The sequence below is a fragment of the Carcharhinus amblyrhynchos genome, chromosome 29, assembly GCF_965287045.1.
Source record: "Carcharhinus amblyrhynchos chromosome 29, sCarAmb.v2.hapA, whole genome shotgun sequence".
NCBI lineage: Eukaryota > Metazoa > Chordata > Chondrichthyes > Carcharhiniformes > Carcharhinidae > Carcharhinus > Carcharhinus amblyrhynchos.
In genome coordinates this window covers 2,008,818-2,032,206 of record NC_137352.1, presented here as the reverse complement: position 1 = coordinate 2,032,206, position 23,389 = coordinate 2,008,818, and the positions used below count along the sequence as shown (strand labels likewise).

Here is a 23,389-nt window from a genome sequence, read left to right as displayed (position 1 = left end):
TAATTCAGAAGGAAAAATATATTTATCAAGAGGGTGGTTTAACTATGGAACTCACTACCAAAAGGAGTTACTAAGACGAATAGCATAGATGCATTTAAGGAGAAAGTTGACAAACATATGAGGGAGCAAGCAATAGAAAGTTATACTGATAAAGTTGGATGAAATGGGGCGGAAGTAAACTTGTGTGAAGCATTCACACCAGCATAGATGAATTGGACTGAATGGCCTGCTTCTGTAATGTAAATTGTATATGATTCAGTGCAATCCCACGTTGATCTCCATCTGCCACAGTTTTGTCCACTCACTTCATACATGTTCCTTTGTGACTTACTGTTTCATATAGGTTCCTTACTGTTGTTCCTAACTTTTTCTGAAAACCTAGTTGTTTAACTCCCGATTGATTCACCCAAATTATTGATACATTGCTCAGAATAGCCTGTAAGCCACCAACTAATGAAAAGGATGCAGAGGAACAAACTTGTAAGGAAATTAAAGGATCCAAGGGTTATAAAGTAGTAATGAGGACTTCAATTATCCCAAAATAGAGTGGGATAGTAGTACTGTAAAGGACAGAGAGGGACAGTAGTTCCTAGGCTGTTCTAGAATAGTTCCTAGGGGAATTTCACAGTAACTTCATTGCTGTGTTAATGTAAGCCTTACTTGTGACTAATAAATAAACTTTAGACTGTTCAGGAAAGTTTTTTGCAGCACTGCTGCAACCTAAGGAGGAGGGATACTGCTGGACCTTGTTCTTCAGAATGCAGGCTGTCAAGTGGATCAGATGTCAGCAGTAGATCCTTTAGGGAACAATAATTATTGTATCAGCTGTATGCACCTATGAGGAGGGTAGTGTAGATCTTCAAAAAGTCATAGGCAAATTGGTGGAAGGGGCAGATGAAGTTCAATGTGGAGAAATGTGAAGTGATTCGATTTGGTAGGAAGAACACGGAAAGACAAGATAAAATAAAAGGTGCAATTCTAAAAGGGATGCAGGAACAAAAGGTATATGTGCATGAGTGCTTGTGGTTGGTGTTGTAGACTTGATGGGCTGAATGGCCTCTTTCTGCACTGTAGGGATTCTATGATTCTAAGAACCAGAAAACTACAGACCTTCCAGTATAATGCTAGTCATGGGCAAGTTATTCATTTCAATCATCAATGGACAGAGTGACTACGCGTATAATATGCTAAAAATATGTACTGCTGGAATTTTGTTCTCTTCCTTTAATGTGAAAATAGATAGAAAATCTGCCATTTCTTTATCAAATTAGTAAGTATTGATTAGGTGCCTCAAGTTTTTGAAGGCTTGTAAACTTTAATAGGGAAAGAAAGCTGGAGGAGAAGAGTTTGAGTTTTAAGGACTATCCAGAAAAACAATGAGTTAAATTAGGAGTCTGTAAAATGAACCTTGGTTTCAACACCCTGAGAACATAAGGAGAAACTCAGGGTCTACCTGGGCGACTGAGCAGTCCTCTTCAGGAACGCACTGCTCACCTCCATAGAATGAGGAAGAGGCTAGAAAAGATGCCCTAAACATTGCCTGCTTCACTACACCCTGGCCAGTTTACCGCAGCTGGCAGGGTCCTGTGTTGCAGTCAAACAAACAAAATAAACTTGGAACTTGCGCATAATTTTGGACAACCCGACAACAGTTAGACAAGAGAAAAGAACAGCCTTAGATGCCAGAGACCTTGCAAGATACAACATTGACATTTCAGTCCTGAGCGAAACTCATCTTGCCAACGTAGGTCAGTTGACTGAAACTGGAGGTGGGTACACTTTTTTCTGAAGCAGTCACGGCAGCGAAGAGCGTTGTGATACTGGAGTTGGATTCGCCATCAGGAGTCACCTTGTTCGGAAACTTGCTAGCCTACCCAAGGGTGTAAATGACTGGCTTATGACATTACAGCTTCCGCTACAGAGCATAAGTCAAACCACCCTGATCAGCACCTATGCCCCCACAACGAACAACCCGGATGAGGTGAAAGACAAGTTCTACGAAGAACTAGCCGCCCTACAATCAGCAGTGAGCAATACCACCAAGCTGATCTTGTTTGGCGATTTCAATGCAAGAGTAGGGTGTGACACTGCAATGTGGCAGGGAGTCATTGGGAGGCATGGAGTGGGCAAGTGTAACAGTAACGGCCTATTCTAATGAAGACCTGTGCAACACTCAACCTCCTCATCACCAACACAACCTTCCATCTGCCTACCCATAACAAGACCTCCTGGATGCACCCCCACTCTAAGCATTGGCATCTTATCGGCTATGTCATTGTCAGGAGAAAAGACAGGCAGGATGTCAGAGTGACCAAGGCCATGTGTGGTGCTGACTGCTGGTTGCCTCCAAAATGAGGCTCGCATCAGATCCAAGAGGCGACCACAAGGAAAGGAGGTTATGAAAAGAATCATTGTGGCCAAGTTAAAGAACCCCAGCAGAGCTTCAGCACTGGCTGAAGACTTAGAAATCATGCTTGCAGACCTACACCTCGCAGGCAGCACTGGGGACAACTGGAAACGCTTCAGGGATGCTGTCCATTCATCTGCACTGAAGATGCTCAGGCCCTCTACTCGCAAGTAGCATGACTGGTTCGATGAGAATGATGAGGAGATACAGGCTCTATTTGTTGAAAAGCACTGTCTTCATCAGGCCTGTCAGAATGACCAGTCATCAGCTGTCAAGAAAAATGCTTTTACCAGTGCTCGCAGGACAGTCCAGAATAAATTGCATAAAATGCAGGATGCCTGGCTGAGCGCCAAGGCAGATGAAATAAGGGATACACTGACAGAAACGACTTAAAACGGTTTTATGAAGCCCTCAACACTCTCTATGGACCTCAATCTCTTGGGAGTTCCCCCCTCCTGAGTAGAGATGGTACAACTCTTATTACAGAGAGCGCAGATCCTGCAGAGATGGGCTGAACAGTTTGACGCCATCCTCAACCACCTGTCATCTATTAACGATGAGGCAATTGACGGGATTCCCCAGATCGATATCAACAGCGCCATGGATGACCCACCAGTAGTAGCCAAAGTCACGAAAGCTGTCAGCCAGCTATCCAGGGCTGGCTGCAGAGATCTACAAAGCTGCTGGTCCTGTACTTATCATGAAGCTCACCGAGTTGTTGCAGTTCTTTTGGTAGCAAGGATCCATTCCTTAGGAACTTAAAGATGCTTCCATCGTACACCTCTACAAGAGGAAGGGCAATCAGCAAGTATGCGACAACCACCAAGGAATCTTGCTGCTCTCTAGCAGGGAAAAACCCTCGAGTCCTTCTAACTCATCTGGTCACTCATCTGGAGCTGGGCCTGCTTACAGAGTCACAGTGTGGCTTCCACAAAGGTCGCAGAGCTATTGACATGATTTTTGCTGCTTGCCAACTTCAGGAGAAGTGTCAGGAGCGGAATCGTGAGCTCTACACAACCTTTGTTGACCTTACAAAAGCCTTTGACACTCAGTTGACGAGGCCTGTGGAGGATCATGTCAAAGTTTGGCTGCCCCCCCACCAATTCATTCAGATGGTACACCAGTTCCATGATGGCCAGAGTACTGGGTGGCGGAGAATCCTCTGAGGCATTCCCTGTCACCAATGGCATCAAACAGGGCTGTGTGCTCGCACCCACACTTTTCAGCATGATGTTTATTACCATGCTGAATGATGCCTTCCAGGACAGTGTTGCTGGAATCATCCTCAAGTACAGAGTGGATGGGAAGCTCTTCAGCCTTAGGAGATTTCAAGCTATTACTAAAGTGAAGGAGACTGTTCTGAGAGACTTCCTCTTTGCCGATGACTGCGCCCTGTATATTGGCTCAGAGCCAGAGATGCAAGTCAGTATGGACAAATTTTCCATGGCTTGTGACAACTTTGGACTCACCATCAACATTAAAAAGGCCGAAGTCATGCACCAGCCTGCTCCTCCTGCACCGTACACTGAACCCATAATCACAATCAAAGGGCAGAAACTACAGGCAGTGGACCAGTTCACTTATCTTGGCAGCACCCTCTCCCAAGCAGTGACTGTTGATACAGAAGTTAACTGCAGAATAGCAAAAGCAAGTTCTGCTTTCAGTTGACAGCGCTCCATTGTATGGGAACATTGAGGAATCAGCCCAGCCACAAAACTGAAGGTCTACAGCGCTGTGATACTCACTATTCTTCTGTATGCCTGTGAAATGTGGACTGTGTATCGAAGGCATGCAAGACAGCTCAATCGTTTCCACATGACTTGTCTTCGCCGAATATTATACATGAGATGGCAAGGTAAAGTACCAGACACTGAAGTTCTCTCTAGAGCAAGTCTACCATCAGTCCATGCATCGCTGATGAGAGTGCAGACCCGGTAGGCAGGTCATGTCATCCATATGCCAGACGAGCGCATACTCAAGCAGCTTCTTTTTGGGGAACTCTCTGCTGGAAGATGCTCGCATGGAAGACAGAAGAAATCTTACAAAGATGCACTCAAGGCTTCCCTGAAGTCGCTCGACATTGACACAACCACTTGGGAAACACTGGCACAAAACCGCCCTACCTGGTGCTGCCTCATCCACGAGGGCTGTCAAGCTTACGAAGCAAGTTGCATTGCTGAAGCACACCTTAAGCGCAAGCTGCGCAAGTGCATCAACTACAGTGCTGTTGTAATTTTAAAATCTGATTCTTTCGACCAGTTTGCTTACTCCAATGTTTTACCCCAGTGCCCTTATTTGCAAGGTGGACAAATGACAAACACAAGTAAAGGTTCAACAAGTTTATTAACAATAACACTACTAACCCTACTAATATCAGGGCGGTAGTAAGGGAAGATATAGGCTCCAAAGAGCAGAACGTGGAATCGTTGTGGGTGGAGATAAGGAACAGTAAGGGGAGGAAGACGCTGGTGGGTGTCGTCTATAGGCCCCCAAATAATAACTTGGAGGTGGGACGGGCTATAAACAAGCAAATAAATGATGTGTGCAGAAATGGAACAGTGATAATTATGGTAGATTTCAATCTACATATTGACTGGTTGACCCATGTCGGACGCGGTGGGCTTGAGGAAGAGTTCTTGGATAGTTTCCTTGAACAGTGTACGACAGAACCAATGAGGGAGTGGGCTATCTTAGATGTGGTGTTGTGTAACGGGGCAGGTAAAATTAGGGATCTTGTTGTGAGGGATCCTCTTGGGACGAGCGATCATTGTATGGTTGAGTTTTTGGTGCAGATGGAGGATGAGAAAGTAGGGACCCAGACCTGTGTTCTCTGTTTGAACAGAGGGGAGTATGATAGGATGAGAGAGGAATTGGCAAATGTAGATTGGAGGCGCAGATTGGTCGGTAGGACTGTTGAGGAACAGTGGAGGATCTTTAAGGAGATCTTTTTCGGTGCTCAGCAGAAATATATTCGAATGGTAAAGGAGGAGTGTAGGAGAAGGGATAAAGGAGAGTATTAAACCAAAAGCTGATGTGTTTAGTGGCTAAAAGTAGTGGGTGAGCAGAAGATTGGGAGAGGTTTAAAAATCAACAAATATTGACTAAGAAGTTGATAAAGAAAGGAAGGATAGACTATGAAGCTAAACTAGCACTAAATATAAAAAAGGACAGTGAGAGTTTTTACAAATATATAAAGAGGAGGAGGCTGGTTAGAGTGAATGTTGGACTCTTAGAGGACGAGAGGGGGGATTTAGTGGTGGGAGATGAGGAAATGGCTGAGGCCTTAAGTTTTTTGCCTCGGTCTTCATGGAGGAGGATGCAAATAGTTTGCCAGATACTAAAGATAGAAGGGATGGTGGGAGTTGAGGGCCTGAATGCGATTACTGTCACTAGAGAGGTAGTGCTTGATCGACTAGCGGGACTGATGGTGGACAAGTCCCCAGGACCGGATGGAATGCATCCCAGGGTTCTGAAGGAAATGGCAGAGGTGATAGTGGATGCCTTAGTGATTATTTACCAAACTTCACTGGATTCTGGGGAAGTGCCGGAAGATTGGAACACGGGTAATGTTACGCCACTGTTAAACAAAGGTAGCAGGCAAAAGGCTGGTTAGTTTAACATCTGTAGTTGGAAAAATGCTTGAATCCGTCATCAAAGAAGAAATAGCGAGGCACCTAGAGGAGAATTGTTTGATAGAGCAGACGCAGCACGGATTCGTTAAGGGGAAGTTGTGTTTGACGAATTTATTGGATTTCTATGAGGATGTGACTAGTACGGTAGACAGAGGGGAACCAATGGATGTAGTGTTTCTCGATTTTCAAAAGGTGTTTGATAAGGTCCCGCACAAAAGATTGCGTCAGAAGGTTAGGGGGCATGGAGTTAGGGGTAAGGTGTTAGCGTGGATAGAGGATTGGTTGTTTAATAGGAGGCAGAGAGTTGGTATCAATGGGTGCTATTCTGATTGGCGGTTGGTAACTAGTGGAGTGCGGCAGGGTTCGGTGCTGGGGCTTCAGCTATTTACCATTTATATAGATGATCTGGAGGAGGGAGCTGAGTGTAGGGTGGCGAAATTTGCTGATGACACAAAGATGAGTGGAAAAGCAAATTGTGCGGAGGGTGTGGAAAGTCTGCAGAGGGATCTGGATAGGCTAAGCGAGTGGGCGAGGACCTGGCAGATGGAGTACAATGTGGGCAAGTGTGAGGTTATCCACTTTGGCAGAAATAATAGTAGGAGGGATTACTATTTAAAGGGTGAAAAGCTGCAGCATGCTACGGTGCAGAGGGACCTGGGGGTCCTTGTGCATGAGTCGCAAAAACCCAGTCTGCAGGTACAGCTGGTGATCAAGAAGGCGAATGGGATGCTGGCCTTTATAGTGAGGGGGATAGAATATAAAAGCAGGGAGGTCTTGCTGCAACTGTACAGGGTATTGGTGAGGCCGCAGCTGGACTACTGTGTGCGGTTTTGGTCGCCGCACTTGTGCAAGGATATATTGGCCTTGGAGGGAGTGCAGAGGAGGTTCACTAGGCTGATACCGGAGATGAGGGGGTTGGACTATGAAGAGAGACTAAATAGACTGGGTGTGTACTCGTTGGAGTTTAGAAGGATGAGGGGGGATCTTATAGGGACGTATAAGATAATGAAAGGGATGGATAGGGTAGTGGTAGAGAGATTCTTCCCGCTCAGAAAGGACAACAAGACTAGAGGGCACAGCCTCAAGATAAGGGGGGAGCAGTTTAGAACGGAGTTGAGGGTGGTGAACCTCTGGAATTCTCTGCCCGTTAAAGTGGTGGAGGCTACCTCACTAAATATGTTTAAGACACGGGTAGATAGGTTTTTGGTAGACAAGGGAATTAAGGGTTATGGGGAGAAAGCGGGAAAGTGGAACTGAGCCACTTCAGATCAGCCATGATCTTATTGAATGGCGGGGCAGCTCGAAGGGCTAGATGGCCTACTCCTGCTCCTACTTATATGTTCTAACCCTTAAATTACCCACATAAAGCAAGAGGATACCCCAAAATCAGATATCCTACCCGCAAAGATGGTTTGGTTAAAACTGCAGGTTCGATTCTCTGAGTCCCTCTGGTCCGGTGTCATGAAGGTGAGTCTCGACGGCAGCTTCTTCCTTCCTTCTTCTCTGGTCAGCCTTCCGAATGGTCAAGGGTCACCTCCTTCATCGAGTCTTCTCCAGTCTTCCCCGTTGGTGTCTGAAAGTGTGTTCCTTTATCCCCTGCCTGCTTGCCTTTCCAGAAACTTCTCTGGCTTCTGACCAATGAGGTCCCAGGAGGGAGTTCCAGTACCTAGTGGGTTTCTTGATGTCTGCCTGACAGGACACCAGGGTCCACCCCCAGGCGTCCATCTCCATGCTGCTGCTTACATGTAACCTGTTATCAGATTAAGCCAACTGCAGGAACTTGCGGTGACAGAAAGTCTGGCCCGACCTGGGCTTCTAACAATAGGCTGGTGCATTTCAGTGGGGTGCAATGATCTCCTGCTAAGTATCAGTAGGGTGCAACGACCTTTGATAGGAGGTTGATGAGTCAGGCCCAGACAGGTTTGTGTATTGTACAACTGGCCTGCCTGATGTTTCACTGTTTGATTTTTAATATGCCCAATTCTTTAATTTAGGATACCCAATTTTATCAGCCGTAAAACTAGGCTCTGTTTATGTTACAGTGCCTACACAATTCTGTCCAGTATGTGCCAGGACATTCCATGCCCGAATTGGCCTGATCAGCCATCTTCGGACACATCGCATCTAGCCACAAAATGACTAATGGTGTTGTGGTCCTCATCGACTATGTTGGATGAACAACAAATAAGGAGAATAAAGAATTTGTGGAAAAACCTCCCTGGAGCTTGGAATGAGAGAGAAAATTACCAAGGGACTCTGGTCTTAATTGCATCAAATATTATTTGAAAAAGTAAGGAAGGTGTAAGCTGGACGGAATAGTTATTGAGTTGGTGAACTTTGTCTTGCATCCTGTCCAGCAATGTTAGGAATACACTATGCCTTCATGTCTTCTGAGACATAGAGCTGTATTCAAATCTTAAACATAAAAGTAGGGAAATGAAGGAAAGAGTGTTGGCATGATGAGGGAAACTTGGCTCCTTGGATGTAGTTTTGGTAGGGGATTGAGGGTTTCACCTATCATAGCGATATCAAGAAAGTGGGTTGCAAAAGGACACTTCAAAAGTGAGAGAAATTAAGAAACTGCTTTTGAAGAATTAAACAAAATGAGATTTTTATCTCCCCGCTGTGAGCCGTAACAGTCTATGTTTCGAAATCTACCATGAGCTGTAGCAAATTGTGTTTGTGAAACTCCAAGATAATTGCAACCATTGCTTCTGTTTAAGTGAAGTAACAGTGTCAGGTGCCAGAATCTATATCAGCCTGACTTTGGGAAGTGAGAGTTTATCAAAACTATAGGCTTTAGATGCCAAGGTCTGGTGGCCTTTTTAGTTTGTGGCAATAAGAAGCATATCATGTTGGCACTAAATTACTGTTTGGCAAATGTATGAATGTGTCTGCTGTCAGATTAAGTAACACTTGAATCAATGATGTGTGTGGAGAGCAGGAGGAAATAATTGAAGGAACTAAGGCTCATTATGTGTGCTGCATAAAAGTTGCCATTGTTGTCCGAGCAGGTGCATCTGTACAGGAAGCAGAAATATGGCACAGAAAAAAGCCATTCAACCCAACTAGTCATAGAGTTTTACAGCAAAAAAAAAGGTCCTTCAGCCCACTGTGTCTGTGTCAGCCATCAAGCACCATTCTACAATACTTGACCTGTAGCTGTGAGTGCTATGGCATTTCAAATGTTCATCTAAATGTTGTGAGGATTCCCACTGCTACCACTCTTTCAGGCAGTGAGTTCCAGGTTCTGGGCAATGAGGTTTTTCTACAAATCCTCTCTAAGTCCCCTTCCCTTACCTTAAATCTATACCCCCTTGTTATTGACCCCTCTACTCGGGAAAACTTTCTTCTTATCTAACCTATTTATGTCCCTCAATTTTTCTCTATTTTTTCTGCTCCAAGGAAAACAACACCAGCCTAACCTCTGTCTCTTCGTAGCTGAAATACCACAGTCCAGACAATATCCTGGTGAGCTTCATGCACAGTTGGAATTCTAGCACAGATTCCTGAGATACCCCACTAGTCACTGCCTGCCAATCGGTAAGCGGCCCTTTTATTCCCAGATCCCAGAGTCAGAGGTTTACAGCATGGAAACGGGCCCTTCGGCCCAACTTATCCATGCCGCCTTTTTTTTTAAACCCCTAAGCTAATTCCAATTGCTCACATTTGGCCCATATCCCTCTATACCCATCTTATCCATGTAGCTATCTAAATGTTTTTTAAAAGACAGAATTCTACCTGTCCCTACTACTACCTCTGGCAGCTTGTTCCAGGCATCCACCACCCTCTGTAAAAAAAAAAAAAATGCCCCTCTGGTATCTCTCCCCTCTCACCTTATACTTATGCCCTCTAGTTTTAGAATCCCCTACCTTTGGGAAAATATATTGACAATCTAGCTGATCTGTGCCCCTCATTATTTTATAGAGCTGAAAGAAACTCATTCGAACCCACAGAGAGCTTGCTATCCAATTTTTGTGGCTTTTAATTGACAAAAACAAGTGTGTCTTTTAAAACAATTGATGATGGATGGTAAAAATTCAAAGAACTGAACTTATAGAACGTAGAACGCTACAGCACAAACAGGCCCTTCGGCCCACTAGTTGCGCCGATCACTTCTATACCTACTAAGCCATAGACCTATCTATAACCCCCAATCCCATTAGATCCCATATACTCATCCAGAAGTCTTTTAAAAGACTTCACTAAATGTCTGACATTTAGTGAACTTTTGGTCTCCTAATGGAGATTTGATACGCTTAACTGGTTATCTTAACAGTTTAAGTGAGGAATAGTCACTTTCTCTTGTCCTAATTGCAATGTGGATTTTTATACTTCTGTAATAGATTCAAAGCACACTTAGAATATAGCAGGAAAAGCTAATGAATAAATTGGTGATTGCTTTTTGTTTACCCTCACTTCTGTGATTGTCAAAAGGCTGTACTCTCAATCAACTCCTAGCTGAGCCTTTGTTTCTTGAGAATTTTCTTGAGAATTTAACACCTAATCTAAAAGCACATTTTCATTTCCTCAAAATAGAAGTGATGTCGTGAAAAATCTGAAGGTTTGCTGTTTTGAGTGTACTCTTTTTTTTCTCCTCCCACAGACTTCCTCTAGTGGGCTGCATAAGCAAGATAAGCCTTTACCTGTTCCTCCAACTCATCGAGACCTTCCTCCTCCCCCACCTGAACGACACCCATCTGCAAGTGTGGATTCTCGAATGCAAAGGCGCCCTTTACCAAGCACGCCAAGTGACCTCCTACCAAGAGATAAGCCACCTCTTCTACCGCCAAATCGCCCTGGAGAAACCTGGCATGCACGATCTCAGGCAGCTAAAGCACCACTCCAGAATCTTAATCCTGGGGACAGATGGACAGGTCGAGAGTTATCGAACCGACACTCGTTGCCTTTAGCACTGTCATCTCAGATGGACACTAAGACAGAGGCGGTTAGGCATAGCAGTTCACTCGGGCTTGACAGTACAGCGGTGAGAAAGATAACAACAACGTTGCATTTAATTTTGTTGGAGTTAGATACTTTTCTGTACAGATGTTGTATTAACTTCATAAGTTCTCAATTAGCCATAGTGCCCAGATATTTGATTCAGGTTTCTGTATAATGGTGAAGTACAAGTTTTAACTTAGATATTTTATCAGACATTCAATAATTAGCACTGTTCCAATTTACCCCAGTGACTTGGATTCAGAAGCCCAAATATAATAAACAAGTATTCAATGCTGAGGTGCAGTGAAGTTCAAGGAGGTAACTTATGGGTTACAAGTGAGTTGAACAAAATATTTATGTGGATGGAGCAGATGAAATTTATTGCAACCGTTGTTAAAATACTGCACTTAGAAATGAAAAAAAGTGTTTAAAATAGAGCAGCAGTCAACAAAATCAACAAGATTGTGCAACTGGAGCGTGATCGAACGGCAGTATTCTGAACAGACTGCATTTGGAGCATTATGCACTGTGATACTGAAACACAAGTGAGCCATTTCAATGCTGGAGCCACAGGTAGAAGAATCACAAGTCTGATACCTAGTACCAAAGGCGTCAGTTCTGAGGAAGGATGGGATAAGTTGGGATGTTCCTGCTCCGAAAGATGCACAAGAGAAATGATCTTAGAGATATGAAGTAGTAAGAAGTATGGAGAAAGATAACATCAAATTAAATTTAAAAAGTTCTTCAAGGAAATATAGGTTCAGACTAATAAAATGTAAAATTTGGATTGATACCAAATATGCTGTTCACAAAAAGGATTAGCAATATATTGATAGGACTCCCAAATACAAAGAGATCAAACTGTGGAATTATCAAAAGAGATAATCGAGTGCTGCAGCAGGACAATTTCATGATCTTTTTGGTTGACTGAGGTAAAACACATTTGCCTTCCTCAGCTGTATTACAAATGGTTGTTCAACATGCAGGAACTGAATTGATTGCACATACGCTGACTCAAGTTACCATACCCAGACACATGGTTTACATGCCAGACCATGTAACCATGTAACAGAGTTAAAATCAGTTATTTTACTCATAGGCGTCATTGTAGAAATGAAAGATACAGATGATGGAGAAGGGAAAGAAAGTAGGATGAACTAGCAAATGTCAGGATGCTGTGATGGTCCCTCATCAAGAACAGGGCTATAGCAGATTCTACACTTCAATTGAAACTAGAAAAAACTTAATAGCTTAACTTACACATCCAAAAAATGTATCTAACTCTCCTACTACTTGTCGATTTTTAGAAATAATAATTCACATTTAAATACACCAAACTTTAGACAATGGGTGGCATGGTGGCTCAGTGGTCAGCACTGCTGCCTCACAGCGCCAGGGACCTGGGTTCAATCCTGGCATTGGGTCACTGTCTGTGTGGAATTTGCACATTCTCCCTGTGTCTGTGTAGATTTCCTCTGGGTGTTTCAGTTTGCTCCCACAGTCCAAAGATGTGTGGATTAGGTCGATTGGCCATGCTAAATTGACCCTAGTGTCAGGGGATTAGCAGGGTAAATGGTGGGGTTATGAGAATAGGGCCTAGGTGGAATTCTGGTGGTGCAGACCTGACGGGCCGCATGGCCTCCTTCTGCACTGTAGGGTTCTATGATGATTACAACATTTTCTCATTATTGCAGGCTTTCTGTGGTGCCTTGAACGATGTTTCAGAGTATGAAATCTCCAAAGTGAAATCCTCCACATCAGCGAATGCCATCTATTCACTTGCTACAAGGTACATGAAGTTCTGTATTATGTATATTGCATTGAGGTCAGGTGTCATTGGTTTATATTACCTGCATACAGTGTCTTTTGGAAAATGAATAGCTTTATCTGTATGAGAGAGACAGATGGTCTTTTGCATGTCCTACAATGTCATTATTGGTGAGATGTCAACATCAGTTGTTTTTTTCTTCTCTTTAGTTTAGGCTGGTATCCTAAATTTCTGAAAATCAATAACAGAAATCTGGGGAAAGAATCCCAATATAAAATTTTGTTTGCCTTTCCTTCCTCCCCAACCCATTGAATCATTTTTTCTCTGCTGCATTTGCAAAGAAATCCTCCAAACCTTTCCTGTTTGTGATGAGCTATGGTTGAGAGCTATATTTGGAGGGGGGTGGGGGGGGTTGTGTGTGTGTGTGTGTTTCGGGGGGGGGAAATCGGGGAGGGAGTAGAGAATTGTGGGTAAAGCTTTTGAGCCCCGCTCAAAATCTGTGCTGGGAGTGAGGAATTAGCAGGTTTACTCTATGCTGCAGTGTAATTCCATGGGTACTGGTATCTTTCTCAAATGGCTATTTCTCATGACTAGAGATAGGATGCAGGTTACTGGCTTAAGGGGGGCATTGCAGTTGAACTCGATCCTTTCCTTGCCAGATATCCAAATCTGTATCTTTTCAATAAAGGGCAGTAATCAGGGATTGATGTAAAAAATTATCCTAATCAGAAGGCTATAGTTGGAGGTTATGGAAATATAGAAAATAGAAGCAGGAGTAGGCCATTCAACCCTATGAGCCTGCACCACCATTCATTTTGATCATGGCTGATCATCAAATTCAATATCCTGATTTCCCCCCCTCCCCAAACAATATAGCTCTTGATATCCTTAGCCCTAAGAGCTATAGACACATGGAGCTGGAAGAGTAGGCTTTTTTCGTGTGTGTTAGCAAGTATGCTATCTAAATTGCAAAGATAGTTCAGTGCTGTTAGGAAAGGCTTTCTGTTCACTGTGCCCTTCTAACTTTAACATTTCTGTGCTCTACGCTGCTACTTTTCTGTCTGATAGAAGTGGGATACAAGGAGCCTCAAATACACAGTCAATTCTGAGGTAAGATCCTCTATGGCATCTTAGACTTAAAGGTTGTAACTCTAGACATCCGCATTTGCCATATAGCAGGTTGGCAGTCTGAAGTTATCCAGATGTACATTTTGTTGTAACCGACTACTTATAACTGCTGCAGTCCTACATTTTGAGCATTAGTGACTATGTTTGGCAGTTACCGTGGAATTGTTCAGCAACATACCTATTTGTATCATATGCAGTGGTTGCTCTTTGGAGCAAGGGGTTGGCCTTCTCAATGAGATGGAAGCTCTTAATAAAAAAAAATTTTCAACTTTGTAGTTATAGACCATCAGCCAGGTAGAGAAAGCCTCTGAAGAACTCCTGGACTGTTGTTCGTCCATTGTCGTTAACAAGGACCTCGACACCATTAGTCATTTTGAGGCTGGATGCGCTGTGTCCGAAGATGACTGATCAGGCCAATTCAGGCACGGAATGCCCTGGCACATATTGGACAGACTTGTGTAGACACTGTGGTTGTTGCGCTGGTGGCTCTGGACTTGCGTAGCTCGCGCTTAAGTTGTGCTTCAGCAATGCACCTTGCTTTGTAAGCTTGACAGCCCTTGTGGATGAGGCAGCGCCACGTAGGGCGTTTTTGTGCCAGCATTTCCCAGGTGCTTGTGTCTATGTCAGGCGACTTCAGGGAGGCCTTGACTGTGTCTTTGTAACATTTCTCCTGCCCTCTACGCGAGTGTCTACCTGCAGAGAGTTTCCCAAAAAGGAGCTGCTTGGGTATGTGCTCATCCGCCATACAGATGATATACCCTGCCCACTGGGTCTGTGCTGTCATCAACAGTGTGTGGACTGATGATAGACTTGCTCTAGAGAGAAGTTCAGTGTCTGGTACTTGCCATCTGATGTGTAATATTCTGCGAAGACAAGTCATGTGGAAATGATGGCATGGTAGCACAGTGGTTAGCACTGCTGCGTCACACTCCAGGGTCCTGGATTCAATTCCCAGCTCGGGTCACTGTCTGTGTGGAGTTTGCATATTCTCCTCGTGTCTGCGTGGATTTCCTCCGGCTTCCTCCCATAGTCCAAAGATATGCGGGTTAGGTTGATTGGCCATATTAAGAAATTGTCCCTTAGTGTCCAGGTACGTGTAGGTTAGAGGGATTAGTGGGTATAATATGTAGGGATATGGGGGTAGGGCCTGGGTGGGATTGTGTTCAGTGCAGACTTGATAGGCCGAAGGGCCTCTTTCTGCATTACAGGGTTCTATGATTGAGCTGTCTTGCATGCCTTCGATTCATATTCCAAGTTTTACAGGCATACAGGAGGGTAGTGAGTACCATGGTGCTGTAGACCTTGTTGCTGGGCTGATTCCTTGATGTTCCCATACAATGGAGCGCTGTCTACCGAAAGCAGAACTTGCCTTTGCTATTCTGCAGTTAACTTCTGTATCAGTAGTCATTGCTTGGGAGAGGTTGCTGCCAAGATAAGTGAACTGGTCCACTGCCTGTAGTTTCTGCCCTTTGATTGTGATTACGGGTTCTGTGTATGGTGCACGAGGAGCAGGCTGGAGCATGACTTTGGTCTTTTTAATGTTGATGGTAAGTCCAAAGTTGTCACAAGCCACGGGAAATTTGTCCGTACTGACTTGCATCTCTAGCTCTGAGCCAGCATACAGGGCGCAGTCATCAGCAGAGAGGAAGTCTCTCAGAACAGTCTCCTTTGCTTTGGTAATAGCTTGAAATGTCCTCAGGTTGAAGAACTTCCCATCCACCCTGTACTTGAGGCTGATTCCAGCAACACTGTCCTGGAAGGCACCATTCAGTATGGCAGTAAATATCATGCTGAACAGTTTGGGGGTGAGCACACAGCTCTGTGTGATGCTATTGGTGACTGGGAGCGCCTCAGAGGATTTTCCGCCATCCAGTACTCTGGCTATCACGGAACTGGCGTACCATCGGAATGAATTGGGGGGGTCGGCTGTCAGTGTTGAAGGCTTTGCAAAGTCGATGAAGGTTGTGTAGAACACTGACACTTCTCCTGAAGTTGGCATGCAGCAAAATGGAATTCTCTGCCCGTTGAAGTGGTGGAGGCTACCTTGCTAAATATTTTTAAGATGCGGGTTGATGGGTTTTTGATAAGAGAGGGGATTAAAGGTTATGGGGAGAGGGTGGGAATGTGGAACTGAGCCACGATAGATCAGCCATGATCTTATTGAATGGCGGGGCAGGCTCGAAGGGCTAGATGGCCTACTCCTGCTCCTATTTCTTATGTTCTTATGTAAAAACCATGTCAATAGTCCCGCGATGTTTGTGGAAGCCACACTGTGACTCTGGAAGCAGGCCCAGCTTCAGATGAGTGACCAGACGATTTAGAAGGACTCTTGTGAGGGTTTTTCCTGTGATGGAGAGCAGCGAGATTCCTCCATGGTTGTCGCATACTTGCCCAATTGCCCTTCTTCTTGTAGAGGTGTGCGATGGAAACATCTTTAAGTTCCTGAGGAATGGATCCTTGCTTCCGAAAGGACTGGAACAACTCGGTGAGCTTCTCAGTAAGTACAGGACCAGTAGCTTTATAGATCTCTATGGGTGTGGCATCTGCCCCCCCCGGGGCTTTGCCACTGGATAGCTGGCTGACAGCTTTTGTGACTTCGGCCACTACCCGTGGGTCATCTGTGGCGTTGTTGATATCGATCTGGGGAATCCTGTCTATTGCCTCATTGTTAATAGATGACGGGCGGTTGAGGACGGCTTCAAAGTGTTCAGCGCATCTCTGCAGGATCTGAGTGCTCTCTGTAATGAGAGTTGTGCCATCTGTACTCAGGAGAGGGAACTCCCGAGAGATTGAGGTCCATAGAGAGTGTGGAGGTCATCGTAGAGCCATTTCAAGTCGTTTCTGTCAGCATATCCCTGTATTTTATCTGCCTTGACGCCTAGCCAGGCATCCTACGTTTTACGCAATTCATTCTGACTGTCCTGCGAGGACTGGTAAAAGCATTTTTCTTGGCAGCTGAAGATGGGTCGTTCTGACAGGCCCGATGAAGACGGTGCTTTTCAACAAGTAGAGCCTGTACCTCCTCGTCATTTTCACCGAACCAGTCATGCTGCTTGCGGGTAGAGGGTTTGAGCATCTTCGGTGCAGATGAATGAACAGCATCCCTGAAGCATTCCCAGTCGTTCTCAGCGCTGCCTGCGAGGTGTCGGTCAGCAAGCATGATTTCTAAGTCTTCAGCCAGTGCTGAAGCTACGGTGGGGTTCTTTAGCTTGGCCACATTGATTCTTTTCATAATCTTGCTTCCTTGTGGTCGCCTCTTTGGGTCTGATGCGGAGCCTCATTTTGGAGACAATGAGCCTGTGATCTGTCCAGCAGTCAGCACCACGCAAACCTTGGTCACTCTGACATCCTTCCTGTCTTTTCTCCTGACAATGACATACTCGATAAGATGCCAATGCTTAGAGTGGGGGTGCGTCCAGGAGGTCTTGTTATGAGTAGGCAGACGGAAGGTTGTGTTGGTGAAGAGGAGGTCATGTGCTGCACAGGTCTTCATTAGAATCGGCTGTTACTGTTATACTTGTCCACTCCATGCCTCCCAATGACTCCCTGCCACATTGCAGAGTCACACTCTACCCTTGCGTTGAAATCACCAAGCAAGATCAGCTTGTCAGTACTGTTCACTACTGATAATAGGGCATCTAATTCTTTGTAGAACTTGTCTTTCATCTCGTCCAGGTTGTTCGTTGTCGGGGCATAGGCACTGATCAGGGTGGTTTGACTTCTGTTCTGTAGCGGAAGCTGTAATGTCATAAGCCGGTCATTCGCACCCTTGGCTAGACTAGCAAGTTTCTGGGCAAGGTGACTCCTGATGGCAAATTCAACTCCAGCTGTCGCGACCGCTCCAGAAAAACATGTATCTACCTCCAGTTTCAGTCAACTGACCTACGTTGGCAAGATGAGTTTCACTCAGGGCTGTAATGTCAATGTTATATCTTGCAAGCTTTCTGGCAACTAAGGTTGTTCTTTTCCCTGGTCTGTCTGCTGTAGGGTTGTCCAAAAGCGTGTGCATGTTCTAAGTGCCACTGGTGAGCAGTGTCACATTGTGTTTTATTTTGTTTGTTCGACCGCAAGCTGGGATCCCCACCAGCTGCAATAAACTGGCCAGGGTGTAGTAAAGCAGGCATTGTTTAGGGCATCTATTCTAGCCCTTTCTTCATTCTACAGAGGTGAGCAGTGCATTCCTGAAGAGGACTGCTCAGTCGCCCAGATAGATGCCAAATTTCACTGCTGCTTCGGTTAGTGGAAAACGACCATTAGACCTGAGCTGCCTGTGTGCAGGTCCATGACTACAGCTCCCAGTGTCGCCAACACCTGCTGCTTCGTTGCTCACCCGTCGCCACAGGACTTCAAAAGTTTAACAGGACAATGATGATGGTGGTGGTGTCGAAACTAGCGCTTGATTAGGATTAAAGTGAGGGAGAGTTACGCAGTGTCAGCCTCACTTTCTCTTTCCAATTCCCATCTGGGTCCAGTGGCGTGGCAAGACAAGACTAGTACGCTCTTCACTTGTAAGGTGTGCTAACCATCGGTCTAATTAGCCTGAGGCCACAGTTGCTTGGGCATAATGTTATAGTGCAGTTTTAAAATAAAAACATAATTTTCTGGAAATACATAGGAAATCCATAGGAATCTGTAACGAGAAATACGTTCAATGTAACATTTTTTCTGTAGCAGTTGTCTTCTGGCCTGATGTGTCTAATTTGTCTTCCATTTATATTAATTTACTGAGGTTGGAGAATTTTTAAAATCACATTTCTGAAAAAATATTTAATGGAATCATTGACACCTAGCTGCAAGCATACAATTTGATTTGGAAAAGCACCATTTGCACCTATTTAGTATCCCACCTTTGTGCTTCAGTCTAACATGCCATCAGAGTACATGGATTTGGTTCATATTCAGGGCTTCCCATATACTACGTTTCCGATCACTGACTACATGGGAGAGCCCAGTGACAACCAACCACGTCTCGTATACAGGGCAAATGTATCCTGTGATTAGTTATGCCCAGTAGCTTTCATCCAGTTCACTGTAGAGCATTGGTCAACCGTATTAACAGAAATCTGAAGGCAAAATGCCCGGTTTTCTGAGGCATTATCTGTGTTGGAGAAAAAACTATAACTTAAAGCAGCTATTGGAAAGCTGATACAGAAAGGCATGGTCAGTCAATTTGATCTCTTCCATACTCGATTAAGCCATTTATTGCAAATAAATCTAAGTGTTCTAGAGTAGGAATTAGTTGTGTAACAGATAATGCTGCTTGTGAAATGCTTCTGTGGTTTTTGTGGGGAACTGAACAGGTGATCATTGTTTAAGCAAGCATTTTGAGTCAATGTTTTATCGTTTTAATTTCTCTGTGGTAGAAAGTCTGGAACTATCTGGCAAATTAGCAAGCCCTTAAGTACATGAAATAGTGCCATTGTATCTTGTGTCTAGCATTAAGTCACTGTTACCATCAGATACTGCTGTGAGCAGCAGCAGTATTTGTGGCAGAATTTATAGGAGCTATAAGGTGAGATTGTTTATAAGTTTTTACAAGTGAAACAAAACACTTTGAATCTATTTTAATTCCCACTTTGTACTTTCAGACCCTTGACAAAGTCTTTTGCACCAGAGGAGCGTTCAGAGAGCAGTGATGAGGATATTGATTACATGACTCCATCCTCACTGCCTGTACATGCTCCGCTCTGTGTCACCTCCTCGTTGGATTCCAGACTTTTGTTACAGTCACAGAGCAGCCACAATGCAGAGTAAGAGAAATTTTATTTCAGAACTGTTTATATTTAAGGGTCCTGAGGTGCTTGAAAACAAGTTACTTCCTTGAAGCTGAAACATTGTTTACAGCCAGATTCATCTGTGGCAGAGATTTGAGAAACCGTGTTGCTCCTACTGCCTCCTGCTGGAATATATTTGTGTTTGGTAATGCCAGGTGCAGTTGGTTAGATTTCATGAAATAAAAAATCTATTGATAGCCACACTGAATCTGCTGCATAGGTGATTTCTGAAGGAGATGACAGATACTTGCTCATAAACTGAACATTAAGGACAGAGTTCAGTTAATCAATTACGCACTTGATGATAGATTTACTGAAACATTATCTAGAGGAACCAGCTTTTGTAACTGAGGAATTATTATTGATTTTCTTCTTTTGATTAGAACTTTGGCTGAATCAGACCCATTGAGACAGATGTGCGAATCAATGTTTACATCATCATCTCAGGCCACAAATGTAGATTTTATGTCTGGTAAGTTTTTTTTTTAAATCTGTAACTCGTTGCTCTTCACTGAAACCCAATCCCCTGAGATGTGATGCATACTTTATTCCTTCCAAAGGTTTAGGGATCCTTTGTTCTGTTACCACTGAACTTTTTTTAATCCATTGTTCGTTATCTATAGACAATGGTGACTGTGCCATAAGCGACAGTCCTGAACGGGATGAGAGTGAAGATGAAGATAATGCATATGACTTTCCCAAACCACCTGTGCCACTTCCACCAGCTCGTCGTACACTGTCTGATGTCTCTCATGCCACTTCAGCATTTGCCAATGTGTCTGTTGATCAAAGTCTGCCTAATCCCAATGCACATACAGGAGGTGAGACTTTTTAAATTAATTCTTCGAATGTGAGAATCACCAGAAAGGCTGGCACTTTTATTTCCAACAGCATTGACAGAAATCTGAAGGCAAAATGCCCTGTTTCTGAGTCTTTACCTGTGTTCAAGGAAAGAGCGATAACGTAAAGCAGCTATTGGAAAGCTGATACAGACAGAACGGCCTGGTCGATCAATTTGATCTCTTCCGTAATAGGTGAGCCTCCTTGAACTACTGACGTCTGTGTCCCATGGTACTATTAGGTAATTGCATCAAAATTTTGAACAAGCAAAGTGAAGGAACAGCAAAATTGTTCCAAGTTCAGGATGATGTGTGCCCTGGAAGGGAACCTACAAGTTGGCTTGAGTCAGGTGGTGTTCCCTCGTGTCTGCTGCCCTTGTGCTTCCAGCTGGTAAAGGTCGCAAGTTTGGAGGTTCCATTGAAGGATGCTTGAGGTATTGCTGCAGTGCACCTTGTAGGTGGTACACATTGGTAGTAGGAGCAATTAATGCTTAACCTATTGGAAAGGGCACTAATCAACCAGACTTCTTTGTCCTAATGTCAGGAGTCTTGTGTGTTGATGGAGATAAACTGGTCCATGCAAGAAGAGGGTATTCAATCACACCCATGACTTGTGCATTCTAGATGGTGGACCAACTTTGGGGAGTCTGAAATGAGTTACTTGTCTCAAAATTTCTAGTCTCTGACCTGCTGTTGCAACCACAGTATTTATGAGGCTGATCCAGTTAAGTTTCTGGTCAATTGAGTAACCCATAGGTTGTTTGTGGTGGGGTAATCAGCAGTAGTTACCTATTGAATGTCCAGGAGAGAAGGTTAGATACTCTGTTGTTGGAGATGATCATTACCTGGCACATATGTGGTGTATATGTTACTTACCACTCATCAGCCCAAGCCTAAATATTGTCCAGGTTTTGCTGTATGTGGGCCTGGGCTGCTTCAGTATCTACAAGTTGCTGGGTTGAATTTAGTTCGGGTTGAAGACAAGATGTAATTTTTCACTTTGGTAAATGCCAGTGTTGAAGCTGTATTGAAATGGCTTAGACAGGGTTTAAGTTTATTTATTAGTGTCACAAGTAGGCATATATTAACACTGCAATGAGGTTACTGTGGAAATCCCTTAGTTGCCACATTCCAGTGCTTGTTCAGGTACACTGAGGGAGAATTTTTAACATGGCCAGTGCACCTATTCAGCATGTCTTTTGGACTGTGGGAGGAAACGAGCACCCGGAAGAAACCCACGCAGACCAGAAGGAATGTACGGACTCCACACAGACAATGACCCAAGCCAAGAAATCAAACCCTCCAAGTACCTGGTGCTGTGAGGCAGCAATGCTAACCACTGTGCCACCCTCGATAGGTGCACAGCTAGTTCTAATGCTCACCTATTGGAAGGGAACAGGTGTTCCTAATTGCCTGCAGCCCTTGCATCTTGTAAATAGTAAATATTGCACCCATGGTAAACTGGTGATGGTTATTTAGGCTTACTCTGATAAAGTAAATTGCTTTTGTCTTGGATGATGTCAAGCTTCTTAATAAACCTTAAGCTATCTCAACAAATGGTGAGTATTTCCTATCATTTCCAATTTGTGCCTTATGTGTGATGGAGAGGTGTTAAAGTTTTGGATATGGGTCACTTTTCATAAAACATCCAGCTTCTAAACTGCTCTGGTAACCAGGGTATTTATGTGGCTGGACTAATTGCATTTTTGGCCCCAATATCTGCTGCCAACCAATCCATTCTCACCAAGTATTCTGGATATGATTGTCATCAGCAAAACATACCTCAATGAATCCCCCCTTTTCCTCAGGCCAAGAGATTCTTGTACCTGACCCCTTTAAATGTTTTAACCATCTCTGGTAAAACTGTTCTTAAATAGCGATTTATTCATTATTTCCTAGCAAACTGACAAGACCTGTTCCTGAGGGAGTATCCGTTTTCTTCTGCCATGCTTCTCAGTAACAGCTTTTCTGTAAAAACATAAGAAATTGGAGCAGGAACAGGCCATTTGGGCCCTGGAGCCTGCTCTGCCATTCAGTTAGATCATGGCTGATCTGATTGTGGCCTTAACTCCACTTTCTGCCACCTATAACCCTTCATTTTTCTGTTAGCTTTGGTGAGAGGTGCAATTCAAAACCTCAGAATTTCTATTTAACTCTCTCTTCCTTCTCGCTCCTCTGGCAAATTGAAGTCATGTGAGCCCTTTTCTGAACTGTTTACTAGGGATTCACCATCTCCCCTTTAAGAACTATCCATTGTACTTTGAGTCAGAGACATTTTAAAACACAATCATTTTGTGTTTTCATGACAACTGCAACTCTTAAATTGCAGTTTCAACCTCTATTTCACAGTGTCACATCTGAATCTACTGCAGTGTTTTATTCTTTTCTCAATTTTTTTTTAATGTGAGAAATCTAGGTGAAGCACCAGAACCCAGATTTCAGGAAAGCTCTAACATTTCAAAGATTGAACAGTCAGTGAATAGTGATTAGATGACGCTAAGCTTGTATTTAAAATCCTGTAGGGAGATACTCATAGAATCCTACAATGCAGAAGATTGCCGTTCGGCCCATTGAGCCTGCACCGACAGCAATCTCACCCAGGCCCTATCCCCACAACCCCACATATTTGCCCTGCTAATCCCTCTGACACTAAGGGCAATTCAGCAGGGCCAGTCAACTCAACCTGTACATCTTTGGATTGCTGGAGGAAACCCACATAAGGTTGGAATCAAATCTGGGTCCCTTGCGCTGTGAGGCAGCAGTGCTAACCACTGTGTCATCCATAAGTCTTGGAAATATGTGAGTTAGGACAGGAAATGATGCAGTCATTTTGATTTCAACAAAGTGAGAATATTGGGTGGAAGAGCAGTGTGAATGCTAGAATGTTGACAGCTGAA

General features: G+C 44.0%; 1 protein-coding gene across 2 annotated transcripts in view; it reads left to right on the top strand.

Annotated features, from left to right (window-relative positions):
* The window catches only part of cbl (Cbl proto-oncogene), a 226,718-nt gene that overhangs the window by 186,624 nt on the left and 16,705 nt on the right, over window positions 1–23,389 (top strand). The window contains exons 11-16 of one of the 2 annotated variants that reach the window (XM_080214613.1): window positions 10,646–11,026; window positions 12,678–12,772; window positions 13,820–13,861; window positions 19,468–19,629; window positions 20,037–20,125; window positions 20,277–20,474. In XM_080214613.1, coding sequence (XP_080070739.1) covers window positions 10,646–11,026; window positions 12,678–12,772; window positions 13,820–13,861; window positions 19,468–19,629; window positions 20,037–20,125; window positions 20,277–20,474 — 967 coding nt within the window. The remainder of the gene's footprint in view (window positions 1–10,645; window positions 11,027–12,677; window positions 12,773–13,819; window positions 13,862–19,467; window positions 19,630–20,036; window positions 20,126–20,276; window positions 20,475–23,389) is intronic. The other variant, XM_080214614.1, reaches the window with a different exon arrangement.